This window comes from Anabas testudineus, chromosome 14, assembly GCF_900324465.2.
Source record: "Anabas testudineus chromosome 14, fAnaTes1.2, whole genome shotgun sequence".
NCBI classification, from domain to species: Eukaryota; Metazoa; Chordata; class Actinopteri; order Anabantiformes; family Anabantidae; genus Anabas; species Anabas testudineus.
Window position 1 is genome coordinate 15,443,897 of NC_046623.1, and position 14,360 is coordinate 15,458,256.

General features: G+C 41.9%; 1 protein-coding gene across 1 annotated transcript; it reads left to right on the top strand.

Moving 5' to 3' along the window:
• Window positions 1-328: 328 nt before the first annotated feature.
• Window positions 329-14,121, top strand: LOC113170465 (actin filament-associated protein 1-like 1). Its single transcript, XM_026372570.1, has 19 exons — window positions 329-475; window positions 5,224-5,349; window positions 6,435-6,515; window positions 7,760-7,851; window positions 7,950-8,067; window positions 8,325-8,414; window positions 8,520-8,731; window positions 9,008-9,187; window positions 9,319-9,411; window positions 9,882-9,984; window positions 10,989-11,144; window positions 11,295-11,509; window positions 11,638-11,783; window positions 11,886-11,967; window positions 12,133-12,238; window positions 12,421-12,588; window positions 12,689-12,855; window positions 12,974-13,093; window positions 13,261-14,121. The coding sequence occupies exons 1-19, from the start codon at window positions 454-456 to the stop codon at window positions 13,285-13,287; spliced, it is 2,304 nt and encodes a 767-aa protein (XP_026228355.1). The 5' UTR covers window positions 329-453; the 3' UTR covers window positions 13,288-14,121.
• The last annotated feature ends 239 nt before the right edge of the window (window positions 14,122-14,360 follow it).

The following is a 14,360-nucleotide window of genomic DNA, read 5'->3' on the forward strand; positions in this document are numbered from 1 at the left end:
GATATATTTTATAATGACACATTATAAAAATGTCACATGAGTAAAATTGTAGTGTGAATGAAAAATGTGAATAAACTAAAATATGTCAAGTATTTTAAATGTATTCCACAAACACTAATGAACAACATTCAGGGGAGCTTTTCTTCTTTAAAATGTGACTAGTGTGGCCTCGACGTGTCTTTTTATAGTCCCAGAATGAAATAGTGTGGTAAACCAAGTATTCAGCAGACTGGTTCCAGGAGCATTAGGACCCAGAGGAGCTCTGGATGATGAAGCAGTCCAGCCACAAACTGAAGCGGCCTCTGTGGCTCAGTTGGCCGCTCGGACACTGACAGATAGCGGCTGTGAGTGAGTGTGTGTGCGTGTGTGTGTGTGTGGCACACACATGGTAACACCCATGTAACTCTCAAATAAAACTACTAAAGGATTATTGCTGGAAACACATCACACGACATGGAGTCCAAACGCCAAAGTGGTGAGTAAAAGTCTTTTATTCACACGTGTTCGCCACAGTAGCAGCTTTTACGCATGACGCGAAGCGGACACGGGGGCGCGCGCGTCCCGGTAGAATAAACACTTATTCTACTGTCACTTAAAAGAAAGAAAATACTCAACACAAGAGAAATGTTAAAGTTTAATGTGATTTAAGTTGTTATTGAGCTAATCTGAAGAGAGAGTCCCGTCAGTTTTTCCCGGTGGACGGATGGAGGAACGGGATAGTGCTGTCATACACCTACACGCCGGTTGGTGCGCTGTGATTGGATGTTGGAGGTTTCCTCACTCAGGTAGAGTGATGCAATGTGATACCAACAGAGAAGTGCCCTGTTGGAAGCAGCGCAGCTGGAAGCAGCAGCAGCAGCAGCAGCTCCTGAATGCCTCCTCTGTTCAAACCCCTGCAGGCTACAGTGCTGGAAACAGGAAGATGCATTATGTGACACCAGGTGACAAAGCTGCGGCCTAAACTGAAACGAGGATCACATCAAGTGTGTGTGTTAAAGAAAAGAAAAGAACAGATGTGGATGAAGGAAGAGGTCATGTATCATTAATGCAGCCTCCAAACTATTAAATGAACACTGATGAGGTCATTGTTACACAGCTTACAGTAGTATGAAGATCATAGTACTGAATACAGGAGCTGTATTTTTACATGTTTAATACTAAATAATAGTATTGTTGTGTACTGAATACTGGCCACATGTCAAAATGTCTTAATAAGCAAAAAAGCTTTTGCTTTTTTCCTGATGCCGCTGTTCTCAGTGTGGAAAAAACAGGATTAATCAATAATTTGATGCTAAATGACTTTTAGTAACCGTTTACCGTTTTAGAAAACAGATGAATATACTTAAAGCTGTAATGATCGTCCCCATACGTACAGACTAATCAGCACTTTTTGTTTTACAACTGTCAAAAGCCTTGACCTCAATCACGGTTTCCTTACATTTCCTCTTCCCTTTCCCTTCTCTTCTCCCAGTGACCCCCACCAACACCTCTTTCCACTCTCTGACAGAGTCAGAAAGTCCAGAACGCTTTCTTGTTTTCATTGTAAATACAGTTTCATAGGGCAGGGAAATAAGTTTTCCTCTGTAAACCTAGATATTTCCACTGTTTTGGTTTCTTTGATGCTGCCAAGTGTGACTGACTTGTCCTGCAAATCCACTGCAGTTAAACAGACATCAGAGATCTCTGACAGAAACACATCGAAGCGGCGGATCTGTAACAATGATCCAGGTAGTTGTTTTCCCAGTTTGTGCTAAGCTAAGTTAGCCAGTCGTTGCTGTTTGCTTTATTTTTTGCGTCATCTTGTTATTGCACCAAATGGACCAAACTTTCTTTTAAACTTAAAAATTACGCTTGTGTGTGTGACTTTCCGACGGCCTTCGTAGTGGCTCATTTTGCTCTGACTTACTCAAACCGAGACACTGAAACAGCTTGGGTTCAAATTGAGCTCATGCTGTGCCACTGTCGTGCCTTTTGGTTTCCTGTCTTCTTGCCACTTGCTATCTGAGGAGAGTGATAAGATACTGAAAGAATGTGAGAAAAGACCGAGTTCCACTACTTCCCCCCAGCTGGTTCTTTTTAAAGATCTTGTTTGGTTCAGACGGGACTTTTTAAAGTGGGCAAGCAGTGACACCATCTACTGCTGTCAAGAAAATGAGAATTACTGGATACTGAATCTATGAAGTAGACTTTTGTCTCAGAGAGATCTGCTGGGGCCACCAAGACTTGAACTCTGACCTCTGTCTGAAGAGGATGGGTGTCTGGAGAAGGGATAGAGGGAGGCAAACGAGGGAAAGAAGTTAAAAGGAAAAGATCAGAGAGGGAGGAGGGAACGAGAGATAGAAAGGAGTGGTAGGAAGAATGCAGAATCTGGAGGATCTCAGCCTCTGGGAGTGTGGGGGGCAGGAAGGGGACGCCCGATGTAGTGAAAAATAGCCGCTCCGTACACTGAAGACATGATTTTCGTGTCAGATTACATCTTGGATTTTCCTGTTATGGATAACCATGTGTGTTAGGCCTCATAATTCACAAAAACAAGTCATTCAAGTCAGTACACTCATATATTTGTTCCTCGCCTCGACGGGAGAGGCCGGATTGCTGTGATTGATGGGTTTGATGTGTAATGTATAGGAGTGAAAGCCTCAGGTTTGGAGGAGAAAACTATCTTTTCCGTCACCCTGTTACACGTACGCATTAAGTGGTGAGATAAACAGCAGCAGGATTGAGTAGTAGCTGTTTTGTTCTGAGCTGCAAACAAACAGGCCACATCAGTTCAAATGAGAGTCGCATGGCTCCAGTCTCATGACTGACCTTCTTCAGGACGCCTGTCTGCAGAAACACACCAAAATGTATGTGAAAGCATGCACGTACACGTGCACAGTGCGTTTCCTAAGACCTCTTATGACTGTGTTTGCTCTGTAGCAGAATATACGGAACAATTAATAGTTTCTGCGTATAAGCAAATATCTGTGTCCAGCAGTGAAAAAAAATATTCGAAGTGGAAATCTTTGCCGTGTGCGCTTGTGTGTCTGTTTTTGTGTGAGCGTGTGTGTGGAATGGTGGCGGGGGGGGGGTTACAAAGATCCCTCTGTGGGTGAGATCGACCACAAGCCTCCAGAACAGCTGATTCTCAGCCTCTGAACCCTACGGTCCCCTGAGAGAATGAGAGACTGAGATGTATGCGGACGCAGAGGAGGGAGAGAGAGAGAGACAGCACATGCACGGACGGCCTTGACTGTGCAAAGAATTAAAGAATCAGAAAATAGACCAGAGGCCCCGTCGGAAACTCCACCATCTCAACACTGTGACTGATTACACTTAACATTTGTTTGTTTTTAACCAGAGAAATGAGAAGTGAAGTAAAGCTGCAGGCAACTGAGAAGCGCCGCAGCAGCTTTTTCAATAAACTGTGGGTAAAGAAGAAAGGGGAGTTAACAGGACAGAGGATGTTGGGATAGAAGAAGAAGCAGCAGGATGGGGAGAAATGGAAAAACAGAGAGGCGAAAGTGGCAGGAAGAGCGACAGCAAGAGGTGGATGGAGGAGAGAGTCAAGATTAGGACACAGTGGAGAAAAGCATCTGTCAACAGCTAAGAAAGGAAACCACAGCTGCTGGCCGAGAAATATTGAACACACACACACACACACACACACACATAGCTGCTGGAGATATATCCCTTAATCCTGAATGGCCATGGATCGAGACTGTGCAGCTGTGTTGCACCACGCCCCTCTTAGACTGTGTGTGTGTGTGTGTGTGTGTGTGTGTGTGTGTGTGTGTGTGTGAGTTCCTGTTTTGTTTTTTTGTTGGAGTTTCTCACATTGTATTGTTTGCTCTGGTCTTACAGAGCATTGTGGATGTCTAATTTTGGCCCTTGTGGAGACAATAGAGTATTGTCCGGGTCTTGGGGGTAGCGGAAGAGACTTCTGGGAGAGTGAGTGCTTTTCTCCTACTCTCTCTGCCTCAACTCTGCGTGAGAGGGCGAGAGATTGTTTTGATGTTTGGAGTCATTTTATTTTAATGTGACTCTTGTACACCAGATGTTTCTTATGCATTGTAGACTGTGGAAATCCTAATTCAGCAGGATATCTTTTAGGCTTTTTAAACTTCCTGTACTGTATATGTGGATGTTTTTAGATTGGTCAGTTGTTGTAGTTGTGGCTCATTCGAATTCTTCAAATAAAACTAAAATGAACAGAGGTCTTAACTGACTTTTTCATTATTTATAGAGAAGGTTTTTAAAGGAAGTAGTATTTTCTCACTAGACAACACAGTGGCTTTTATAAACTCAACCTCTGACCCATTTTGAGGTTCGTTGTTCTTGAACTTCCATCAACTTTTTTATATTTTAGGGGAAACGACATTGTAAATTTCACAGTTTAATGCCAAAAAAGACAAAGATTAAATGTGTCCCACAAATATTTTCTTGGCAGAGCAGGAAAAGACATTAAAAGAGTATATTAGCCAACAAACTGAAATGACTTATTCAGCAGCTGTTATCTATTATGCATCTATTAAACATCATTATATACATTTCAGGCATTTTTGTGCATTTCTTAAGGTCATTATCAGCTTAATACACTGTTACACCAAAGAAGCAACTACTTAAGACCTTCACCGTAAATATCTGCCTCTCCAGCATCTGTCACGAAGATGTCTTTATATTTTCTTTACATTTTCTTAAGGGAAGGAACCATTGTTCTCCCTCCTCACCTCCTTTTCTCCCTGACTCTCTTACCCTCTCCTGAGCAGGCAGGATGTGTGAGAGTGTGTCAGGGCATCTGGAACAATGTCAAGGTCAACAAAACACACTCAAAGACACGCACTCACACGGGTTCACAGGATGTCAGGGTGGAAAATGAAAACAATAATTTTTCAAAGACAGAAAGTGTCCAACCTGAATCTCTCGAAAATGAACAATACACAAAAAGCCCGACTTGGAGGTGGAACAAAATCAATATAGTGGTGATATGGAAAGATGCTAAATATTTCTTTCCTGTCAGCTGTTGTAACAGGCGGCGAGCTCCAAACCGACCTCGTGCCCGTCTTGAACTGCCAACTTTGCTCGCACTCGCCCACACGACCTTGCTTGTGTATGTTAAATTGATATTTGATGCACTTGGTGTAATAGCATAACTATGACAGCTATATCGGTGCGAGGACGGTGCTTGACACCATGGTGTACTCTATGACATACTACTTTAACAAAGGTTTTTGTGGTTTTCAGTGGTGATGGAACGACTTGTGAACGAGCTGGGCTCTCTGCTGAAGATGTTAGACCACGAGACAGTCAGTCCTGCCACCGCTGACAAGATGGCCTCCATACGCAACATCCTGGACTCAATGCAGCTAGGTACTGAATAAAGACTCATGTGGAGGAGGTGGTGTACACAGCCTCTGCAATCCATTTTTCTTACCTCATTAGTCACATGGTGGGGTGACATGACAAACTGCTTTTCAATTTATTCGCACCCAGAAAATTGGTTTTGTCAAAGCTATTTTTATTGCGATTCAATTGAGCCTGAAGTGGCGTCTTCACACATCAGTAACTTACAGGCCGCCTTTAATTTCAAGCTCTGAGCTGTAGGTTTGACACAGCAAAGCAGCAAGAACAAAACACAAACAAGTGTTCTTCAGTCTTACTGCACAACGGGAAATATAAATTAGAGTTTTAAATGAAGCACTGGCTTTGATTGAGCATGCTTGCGGGTTTTCAGCTACATCCTGCCTCACATTAATTCAGTCTGACATTTGCAGACGTTCAGCCAAACCAGAGTTGAGTAATGTGTTCAAGGTCAGTGCGAACAGTGTTAACTTAAGCACAAATACAGTACTTTGTCCCTTGTGCCTTTACTTAGCGGGACAGTCCTTCAGTCATTAGCTAACCACTGCATCTGATACAATAAACTAATCTCCATGGCATCAAATCTTACAGAGGCCTTCACAGTAGATCCTGGCTTATCTGGGAGAATATAGGATGTTGGATAGGATAAAAGGATTGATGTAAGAGGATAATGAAATGTAAAGTTTAAAGAGGATAATGAGAGTAGGTCAAAGGACCAACACAAAACATCATGATGGTTCGCATTAAGTGTTAAGACTCCAGACTGCCCTACCGTACTCAAGCTTCAGGTTCTTACCCTGTACATCAGCAATACAGATCATACAGGAAAAACTCCAGAGAATAATTTGACACACATTTTATATTCTCCTTATTTTGGTTTGTTTAGCTCAAACATTAACAGACCACACAGTTCACTTATTGTACTCCCTTATTGTCTGACTTAGATCTTCTTACAGTGTATTTAAATGAAATGCAGTTACTCAGTGGGCTCCCACCTACTTATTTACCAAATCTCCATACACTCTACAATCTAGACCACAATCCTGATTCTATCTGTGCTACTTTTTCTAATGCTGAATTTATGTTTTTCACAGTCAATGGCTCAGACGTCTATATGAACAGCTGCCTCTACAGCAACGGCACAAGCTTTGTAGAGGCTCTCTTTGAGGATTTTGGTGAGTAGCCTCTAATAAGTTTAATACATTTATATTTTAAGATAAGATAAACTTTATTGAACCCCGAAGGCAAATGCAGGTCGTCTTGTAGATAGTGAAAGTGGTAAGGAATCATCTGCTGTTGGCTAGGGTGCTGTAGAGCCTGATGGCGTGGATGAAGGATCTCCTGTGTCTTTCAGTGCAACACAGGTTTTCCACAGAGCTGGGACCCGTGTTCGTCTTTGTAGCCAGTGAAGTTGTTAATTCCCCTCCACACTAAGTGTATACGAGGTTTCTCTGTTTTATTATTAAGGTCAGGCAGTAGGGATATAGACTGTTTTACCTTCTCTTGTAGGACAGGTGACAAACTGGGAAAATCCAGTCAGGTGAGAGTCACATGGTTCAATCTGATATTATAATGAGGGACTCGTGATGTTCTGTTTGTGTCATGGCAAACGTGTCTGGACGACTTCACATTCAACATTAGCATTTGCTGTTGGTTGAATGTTAGTATTGCGATGATATGACTGAATTCCCTGGTAACATCATACAGTCTGAGACCAGCTGTCAAAAGCTCAGCTGCCGTCCTGACAACATATCCTCTCCATGACAGTAATATGACCAGTGTTACACCATCTCTTGTCTTCCCACTTGCCTGAGCATCTCTGTTTTCTCATACCATTGTGAGGTTTGGTACATCCACGTAGGAGTCTTCAGTGTTTTGATTCTTCTTCTCTCTTCTCTTCTTCTCTTCTGGGTCTCATCTAATGATGATGATGGAAGTAGGAGTAGGAAGGTTTTGTATCTCCATCACCTAGCCTTTAGTTTAGCACCAGCTCGACATCCACAGAGAGACCTCTTCAGCTCAGGGTGGTATACTGTATTGCAGGTTTGCTTTGTTGTAAGAAAAGTAGGTTTAGATTCTTGTAATGTAATGTCCCAAGGTGATTGAGCAAATTATAACACTAGTTATTAAAAGAAATATATCAAAAAGCGTGAACATTTTCAGGAGCTTCAAGACTTTCCTGCCAACTGCTCAGGTGCAAATTTGTATGTGATATGTGCCTGCGTCTTCTCACATTTTGAAATGAGTGAGCTATTGGTGGAATTAGAAAAGTTATACTTCAAGGTACAATACTTTTGTACATTTTTGCCACCTCTGAAGTTTTAATATATGCTTTTTTTCCCCAAAATGAAACCTAGAATTGACTGACTGTGTATTAAGTTAACAGAAAATATTCATTAATTAATTTCTGTTCCATCAGACTGTGATTTGCACATGCTCAGTGCATCTCCAGTGGAGCAGAAAGAGCACAAAGATGACGATGAGAAGAAGGAGACTCATCCCAACAAATCTGTAAGTCACCTACAGCATTATGTAGATGACAATTCATATCTGCCTTTTCCTTCCCTCATAACTTAAATCCTGGTTTATTATTCCCATTGGTTCTTCAGACACCCACAGATACACCGCCTCCTTTGCCAACCACCCCCCTTCCAGATGACTACTATGAAGAGGCAGTTCCTCTGGAGCCTGGATCCACCCCCCAGTACTTCACCACCAATATGAACAGTCAGTACTGTCAACACACTCAAACACAGATTTGTGCATTCATCAATGATTGTAACCAAATGAATCACAGTGGCAAGAAAAAGTATGTGAACCTTTCGGCCCTTTAGACACATTATATTTGTTAATACTCTTGACTTAGATGAAGATCAAATCACATTTAATGACAAATTAATGTTAAAAACCATGACCAACCAAAGGGTTCACATACTATTTCTTGCCACTGATTAAGATGTTTCTTTTCCTCATTTGCATTTTAGCCTCCAGGAACTCAGTGGAAGATGCCTACTATGAAGATGCAGACAACAACTACCCCACCACAAGGATTAATGGTCCTCCAAAGAACTCCTGTGAGTCTAATCTCTTATGTGCTTACCCACAAACAATTCAAATGCACCACTATAAACAGAGATGTGGTTAATGAATGAATCATTCATGCTATATTTCATGTTCAGACAATGACTCAGATGCTCTGAGCAGTTCTTATGAGTCTTATGAAGAAGAGGAAGAGGAAGCCAAGGGGCAGGACCAGTCTCAGAGATGGATGGCTGAGGAGAGCCCAAATGGACCAGTTAGAAACTGCCATATCTGTGCCTTCCTGCTGCGAAAAAAACGCTTCGGCCAATGGGCCAAACAGCTAGTCGTTGTCAGAGACAATAAACTGCAGGTAAATAGACATATGTGTTTATTGGTGTTTGTTTTAGTTGTTGTTGCATTACTGGATTTCTGCTTTTGCATTGAAAGTATAATTCTAGTTCTTCTAATGATGCACAGGTCTTTTAATTTAGAAAGGTTTTCCTCTGAGAGACATCCTCAGATTTATATCACTCACTGTTACTGAAATAAAATAGCATCAAATGATTTTTATAGCATTACATAGTTTGTCTTTTATGGGAAGGAAGTGTAAACTTTATTTCTTTGTCTTGCTATGTCTTTTTTACAGTGCTATAAAAGCATCAAAGAGAGCACTCCCCACACAGAGCTCCCCCTGAATCTGTGCAATGTCATTTATGTCCCTAAAGAGGGAAAGAAAAAGAGACACGAGTTGCGCTTCTCGTTGCCTGGAGGCGAAGCTCTAGTCCTGGCTGTTCAGAGTAAAGAGCAGGCCCAGAGATGGCTCAAGGTACCTTTGTTCATGATATCAGAGAACTGATGCTGAGACAGACAAGAGTGTGGAGAGACATAAAGGAAAATAGTTGAAGGGAGAACATAAGGTTGTCCTTGGAAGTGAAAGTTTTCTGTTTCTGGACCCAGGTGGTGCAAGCTGTTGGCAGCCAATGCAGCAACAGTGAAGGGCTGGATGGATCCACTTCTCCAATTATACAGAGGAAGCTGGAGCTTGACAAGGTGTGTATGTTTGTGCCACTCACTATGTTTAAGTTTATAGTCTATATTTTAACATGCTGACATAATTTCTCTCAGCCCACACATGACACAACTGTTCCTTAGGATTCTGGTTTGCAAGTAATGAGTGAAGTGACATTATTGTGGTTGCTGAGCTGGCTAGTTTTCAAAGAGCTCCATACCCTCAACAAAGTTTCTCCATGCAGCTGCAGAGCCAGTGAGCTGAAGGATTGGTGACATGGCAATGACACACCATCTTGGCAGGCTAGTTTTAAAAATACAGAGTCAGTAACACATATTCCACAAAAAAGTCAGCATCACTTTCATTGTCATGCTTTTTCTAAAATGGTTTGTTAAACAGCATAGATAAATGTGTTGAGATGTGCGTTTACTTTTTCTTCTCCTCTTCTTTCTTCTTTTCATATTTTAAGGGAAAGAAAAGTAATGCAGCTTTCTCCTTTTTCCTCTGCCAGATGCTGCAGTCTGAACGGCAGGCATCAGATTCAGACAGCGGGCCAACAGCAGAGAGTCAGTCCTCTGCACATGGAACAGGACGGGACACCACCGACTCACTCAGTAGGTTTGACTTTAGCAGTCATTGATAGTTATCAAAATAAACTTTAAGACGTGACAAATATGTCTTTGAGATTGTTGGCGTAAGGTGTATTTTATTAGTGTAAATTAGACAATAAGTACTTGATGCATTGAGAGTTGGGGCAGTGTTGCACGATTCAGAAGTGTTTAAAGTGTGGTGGGTTTTGAGAGATATTATTCAGATATTATTAAATGTGTGGCTATACAACAGTTCATCTTTACCTTTCTTAATCTTAAAACGCTTATAAGTTATTTATTGTCAGATATCTTTCATAAAAACAACCATTAACAGCAAAACAAATCTCATCAACTCTAACTCCTACTTATAGTTTAATAGCTTAATATAATATAATATAATTGTTTCAAATGTATTGTTGTAAAGTCTCCAGGAGCAGACACACACACAGTATTCTTTCAAGAACCCGATCAAATGCACATACACTATTTTTGTTTATCTCTCCACAAAATCAGGAAGGACACATCAGGGTTTCCATGATGTTGAATCAGAATATAGAGGTTGAAAACAGTCATGTTGTTTCAGTGTGTTACAACATGTTTACCGAGCAAAGGGCTCTGAACCTAAAGAGACATGAGAGAGAGGGAGAGACGGGAAGTGAGGCACAAACAGATATGACATCCTTCCTGTCCTCTTCCTGCCATTGTCTCCCACTGACATCATAGGAAGTAGGCTGGGCAGAGCGCTGCAGCACCTGGTGCATTGAACACGAGCACGCAAACACACTCTGTAGTTGGATTGAATAAATTCAGCATCTGTGAAATTAAATACAGTTTATTGTACGATGAGTCCCAATGTAGAGAATTTGGGTTTGTGTTTATTATGTGTGAATTACTTGAAACATTTTTCACTTCATAACATGCCTTTCATAACACTACTCATGTAACATAACACAGCAACATTCTGTTCATTATTTAAAGTCCTCTGTGTCATTTCCACTGTGGTCTGATCAGTGTTTGTTTGATTTCAGACAGAGGGAAGCGTGGAGCTTTCTCTGAGCTGACAGGGTCCATGAGCCGAGCAGCAGGGAAGAAAATCAATCGGATCATCACTTTCTCCAAACGGAAACCTCCTTTACCGGGAGATCCTCCCTCGTCCTCAGCTCACCATGACAACCCACGCTGTGGTGAGGACACGGCCAGATAAAGTAGCTCTTAGGTTGACTGGCTGGTTGGCAGATTTCTTATTTAAGTGACTTGAAGTGAGATTAGCTGTGGATGTTTTTGCGTTCTTCTTGTCTTTTAATGGCTTTCAAATGTTTCCTCTCTCTCCACAGGCTACCTGAGTGTGTGTCTGAGCGGCTCTTGGAAGGAGCGCTGGTGTGTGGTGCGAGGAGGGAGCTTGTACCTGCATAAGAGCCCTGGGGACCAGCGACCCCCAATCATTGTGGTGCCCCTCAAATCGGCAGAGGTGGTGCCAGGTGGCCTTGGCCCCAAACATCCATTCTCCTTCCGCATCCTGCAGGGAGGGAATGAGCTGGCATCTTTAGAGGTATTGTGGTATTAAAGGGTCTTGAATGATTTCAGTTATCAGATTGGTTTGTTTTAGTCTACAGAGATGAAATACCTTCACTTTAATAAAGTTGTGAATGTGGGCGGGTTTCTGTGTGTGTGCATCAGACTAGCTGCTCGGAGGATCTCGGCCGCTGGCTCGGTGTGTTGTTTGCAGAGACTGGGAGCGCCACTCTCCCCGAAGAGCTGCACTATGACTACATCGACGTGGACACACTCACAGACATACGGCACGCTGCCAGGCACTCCTTCCTGTGAGTCACTTCCCACAGTGCATGTTTGTAAGATTCGGCATGTCGATGAGTTTGCTGTCTCTTTTTATAAATACATAATCCTTCTCTGTTTTTTCCTCTCAGATGGGCTACTACTACTGCCTCGTCCTCAGGCAGTGCCTTAACATACTCCAGAACTTATGATGAAGTCTACGAAAGTGTTGAGGTGAATTCACATCATGCTTTTTACTGAGTATTATTTTAGTCGCATGCTAACTTTAGCTTCACTGGAACTCAAAAAGAGATTTAAGAGATAACAATAACAAAATATGAAATTAATTACCATTAACCATTATCATTAATTAACCATTGAATTCCTCTTACTCTACAGGAAGGGAACATTGACAGAAAAGGGAGCCAGGTGAGACGTCACGCCTCATTCTCCAGCAGGGATTCTGAAAAAACCGAGCAGGCCGCCATCAAGAGACATGCCTCCAGTGAGTCTCATTTCATAATTCATTAGATTGGCTTCATGAAAATTACATAGTAGAAAGTGTGGTCACAGCTAAGAGTCTTCTCCAGACCAGAGGAAAGGTTTGTCATTGTGGGTCGTTAGCTAGATGAATGAGCCGCGCCAGCATTGCGCCGACTATTTATATTCTGCTTTGTTCTCCACTAGATGTAAATCAGTATGGGCGCTACGGGAAGACGCGAGCAGAGGAGGACGCCAGGCGGTACCTGACACAGAAAGAGGAGCTGGAGAAACAAAAGGGAGCACTCAGATCTGAACTGATTTCCCTCCGCAAGGAGAAGAAGGTGGTGAAGGAGGAGATGAAGAGTGGTACAGGTCAGACACAGCACACACACACACACACATACACACACACACACACACAGCACTGTTTATACTTCAGCTCTGCAGCAGTACTCACGATGAGCGTGCACAGGTTGTGGTGCGGAGCAGCGGTTAGCCGAGCTGGAGACACTTTGTAAACAGAAGGAGGAGGAAAGGGTGGAGCTGGAGCTGCAGCTGACAGAAGTCAAAGAAAACCTAAAGAAATCATTGGCTCAGGGAGCACTAGGTCCACCCACTGATACAAAGATGAGCGCAAAGGTGAGAAGCCACAAAAAGTGTATAAATGACTTAATAGCATAACTGTTTTTCAATGCCACATGCTTGATTTGGGTTTGTGTGTGTGTGTGTGTGTGTGTGTGTGTCTGCACCGTCACAGGGCAGTAAGGTTGAAAAAGTTTACAGTGAGACTGTTCCCGTCAACTCATTATCGGAGCTTCGTAAACGTCCTCCATCTCTTTACGCCTCATCCAAGGGGAACGTCATGCAGAAAGCAAAGGTAAAGTGTGTGTGTGCGTGTGTGTGTGTGCGTGTGTGTGTGTGTGTGTGTGTGTGTGTGTGTGTGTGTGTGTGTGTGTGTGTGTGTGTGTGTGCGTGTGTGAGTACAAATTGAACAAAGACACAAAGAAATGTTTTATTCACTGTTTGCTGTGCTATGATTTCCAGGAGTGGGAGTCAAAGAAGGGGACTTAGATTGAACACGAGCAGATCGAAAGCATGACTGGAAGAAAAGAAAAGACAGATAAAGAGCAAGAACACTGGCACTGACAAGAGGAAGATTTGAAGCAGCGGGAGGACACACTCAGACAGACTTCGCTCCTCTCAGCTGAAGGAAAAGTGGGAATATTTGCAAGTACAGGCAGCTCAGTGCTGTTTCAACCACTGTAAATAAAACAGACTTTACTAATGTACCAGTTCAGTATTAATGTGGAGCACAATGAACAGAAAACAAGTGTTTGTGTGTGAGTTTGTATGTGTTTACATTTGCACAGGGCTGCAGAAATTGAAAATGTGATTATTTCATAGAAATAGCATAGCAAAGGGAGAGTGTGGTTCATCTGTACTGTTCAGTTACACACTTCTTACCTACACCCACTGATCTTATCTTATCACTGTAAAAGGAAAAACTAAAGAAATTATTGTCACCTTAAATAATTGTTATTAAGGAGAGAAATATCTCACATTTTGTGTATTTAGACAATTGGTAATAATGATTATGACAAAGATCCTGAAACCAATGAGTAAATGTTTAGTATTGAAAATGTGAAACTATTGTTTTTTTAAACATATATGCATTTTTTCATATTTGACTTTTGCACTTTATCGTTTTGTTTTTGTTTTGTTTTTTTGTGAATATACAAATGTCTTGGAAATTAGCCTTTGCACCCCTCTTAGCAGAATCATTTGAGGATAAATGTCTGTGTCTGCTTTTCTTGTTCATTGCAGAGACTCACACATATTGGAGTAAATGATGCTTAATCAAGAAACCTTTTCTACTCGACTATTAAATAGTGTACATTTCCTAAGTTCCCTGGACTGTGGCTTCATGCGCTTCAGGATAAAACTGTCCACGCACTGCACGAACCCAAGAGCAGCGTCTTAACTTTGAAATATCAGTGCCATCTAGTGTTAAAAACTAATTCTAGCACTTTTATTATAGAAACGGTGCTGTGTCTGTACTTTTGTAGACATCAACATAGATAAGTTGAATAGTGCCGTCATACTTTGGGAACAGGAGCACATCCAAAATATTATAGTAGTTTTTA

Excerpts from the sequence above, each read along its gene's own strand:
- LOC113170465 (XM_026372570.1), top strand. The coding sequence starts at position 454 with ATGGAGTCCAAACGCCAAAGTG. Across the intron at positions 8,732-9,007 it reads TCAGAGACAATAAACTGCAG|TGCTATAAAAGCATCAAAGA; the intron begins GTAAATAGACAT and ends TCTTTTTTACAG. Across the intron at positions 11,510-11,637 it reads ATGAGCTGGCATCTTTAGAG|ACTAGCTGCTCGGAGGATCT; the intron begins GTATTGTGGTAT and ends TGTGTGCATCAG.